The 2,787-nt window shown below is 45.4% G+C and overlaps 1 protein-coding gene across 1 annotated transcript in view; it reads right to left on the minus strand.

Moving 5' to 3' along the window:
* Window positions 1-305: 305 nt before the first annotated feature.
* LOC144115444 (uncharacterized) overlaps window positions 306-2,787 on the minus strand; it is a 3,378-nt gene continuing 896 nt past the window's right edge. The window contains exons 2-3 of the mRNA XM_077649844.1: window positions 1,838-2,573; window positions 306-513 (exon numbers count right to left, since the gene is read on the minus strand). Of these exons, the coding sequence (XP_077505970.1) occupies window positions 1,866-2,573 (708 nt within the window). The 3' untranslated portion in view covers window positions 306-513; window positions 1,838-1,865. The remainder of the gene's footprint in view (window positions 514-1,837; window positions 2,574-2,787) is intronic.

Raw genomic sequence — 2,787 nt, forward strand, 5'->3', positions numbered from 1 at the left:
GCTGTTTGCTTGCATTAAAAGCCTCCGAAAAAGGCAGCGGAGTCTGTTACGTAAGTCTTCGCAAAGCTGCTTAATAACCGGATGTCTCCGGAGGGCACTGAAGCCGAAAGTCGATTGAAGTTTTGAGTTCACTTTTCCACTGGTTGTACGAACGTGTATATTAGTTTTCTTATTTTGGTAGAATATATGCAGTCACATAATCTTTGGCTTATCATTAGAAGTCTCCTATTTCTTGCTTCTGTGTCTGCGTGCAGAATATTTTGTAAATTTTGAGCGTATGCCTGGACGCAATTATATAGGACACATTTGGAAACCACGTTTTATTTCGTCGCATTCATGCATCTTTGCGACACGTGTATGAAAATGATGTGCAAGTTTTCGATCGCTTAAACTTAAAACTGTGAATATGTACTATACAGTGCCACCAAACACCACTGCAGTTGCGTTAGCGACGAGCCCAAAGGATGGCTACTCGGTCATTGAAGGCCATCGAAGGGACTGGCAACTTGATACCTGCATTAAAATCGAAGAAAGCAAATGATTAAAATCACAAAAAATTTGCTAAATACTTCATGGCCTAAGAGAACAGTTAAAATTCGAGCGCTTGATTCCTTCGTTGTCTTACTTCAATAAGAAAAAAAATTATGGTTACTATGATTGGCCAACATGTTCGGACCTCCTGAGCAGTTCGTTGTGGGACGCGCTCTTTCTCAATCCCCATATTAATTTTTATCCATGCCGCTGAGCACACGCTTCCATTGCCAATTCACGCAATATCAAGCTTAGAAAAAAAAAGAGCTTTAAATCCTGCTTTATAACGCAAAATAAAATTCTTGAATACGGCAAAATGTGGAGTCTGCAGCACCACTTGGGATAGTAAATCAAACTTTTAAAGATAAACTAAATAACATTCCGTATATCATGCATTAGCTTCGAAAAGTTGAAGTACAGAAAATCGATGTCAATATTATCGGATTCGCTGCAAGATATTAAGCATGTTTTCTTAATATAAATGTTTACAAACAAGACTTAAGTATTTCCCGCGTTTTTGAAGCCCGGCGTGCGTCATTCTTGACATCAAAACACTGCTTCAGGGTAAAGGAAAAAACGAAACTTTTTTAGAGTCGGGACACAAGGGACCCCTCTTCACATCATAAGAAATTTTTTAGCTGATGCTTACGAATAGAATAAAAGCATTTTTTTTAAAATAAATATGGCCGTACTGATTCCCCTCACAGTCAGTAGACGGCCTCAGGATGTCAACCAAAGGCGCAATAGATATCACGTGTTGTTGCGCTAGTTAAAGCGACCATGCAGAATAATTGGTTAGCCGATATGAGGGTGAAATTTAAAAGGCAATAGTGGTATAGAAGTGTTCTACACCACACAAGCGAAATTCACGCCAATCTCTTAAAACGGAATTATGTGAATAGTGAATCAGTAAAATGGTATGCCGGTAGTTCTGTTTACATACTGTTCCCCTACTGAACAAGGTGATAGTGGCGCTATTGATCCTTCTCAAAGCCGTCCGGGCAGTCATAAAAGAACCGTAAGAAGAGAATAATTGAGCACCTGCATCAACCCAATAAAATGCAAGCCGACGATGAGCTCGCCACATGAATGGAGGTCTACGCCTCTACTTTCACCATTTTATACCTATAGTATACTTACGTGTAACTATGATAGCGGAATTAGTGCCAGCTGTACCACAAGCTTGCACAACAACAAAAAAGGAAATGAGATCCCACACATTTACGTAAAAGAGTAATGAAATTCTGCATAATGATTGCTTCAGATGTCTATTCCATGAAATAAAAACCACTGAAAGAACACTAACCATTGCCCAAGAAGCACAGGTCGTTCGTCTAGCCAACAACCTTAGCACCTGCACTGTGTGCGATGGCCCCGGCTCCGGCGGCCTGCTTGTTGAAGGCGCTACCAGAGCTTCCTTGTCCGTGTGCCATGTTGAAGCCCTCGCTGGAGCTCATGCCGAAACTCTTGGAATCTCCGTACGAGCTGCTGTGGCCGTACTCCATCTTATCCGATCCTCCTACGTTGTAAGCGAAGCTGCCCTGACCAGCCTGTTGTCCAGCGGCCTTGTTAGCAAACCCAGCGCCACCCTTGAATCCAGAGAATCCCGCCGCTCCGCCGACGATTCCTGGACCGGCGACGATCGGACCGCCACCAATAACGCCTGGTCCTCCGCCAACGAGACCAGGGCCTCCGGCGCCGATTGGTCCCACACCGCCAGCTCCATAGCCTCCGCCTATGCCATGGCCACCAGCCACGTAGCCAGCACCGCCTTGTCCGGCAGCGTAACTACCTCCAACTCCACCAGCTCCACTAAAGCCACCTCCAACTCCACCTGCTCCTCCATAGCCACCTCCTATTCCACCAGCTCCTCCATAGGCACACGGACAAGGCGGGCAACCCCCTGGAAAGCCGACGCCGCCGGCGCCATGATGAAACAGTCCGCGGCCTTCAATCTTTCCGTCGTCTTTCTTGTCATTTTTCTTCTTCGTCTCCGCACAAAAGGCAGATCCCACGAGGCAAGCGGCAGCAATGAGGCAGCACTGCGGTACGATAAAACTGCGGCTTATGTCGCATCCAGGCGGAGAGCTTCGCTAGTTTGCAGTACTAAACGGTACCTGGTGCCTACAACACACTTCCGGCTGTAAATGACAAAAAGTAACCTGCTTTGTCAAAGAAACGGACAGAAGAAAATTCCTTGACCGCACTCAAAAAAGCAACCAACAAGTGTAGTGGTACCTTTGCAACCCTTAGAGA

This window comes from Amblyomma americanum, chromosome 1 (assembly GCF_052857255.1).
Source record: "Amblyomma americanum isolate KBUSLIRL-KWMA chromosome 1, ASM5285725v1, whole genome shotgun sequence".
Classification (NCBI taxonomy): domain Eukaryota; kingdom Metazoa; phylum Arthropoda; class Arachnida; order Ixodida; family Ixodidae; genus Amblyomma; species Amblyomma americanum.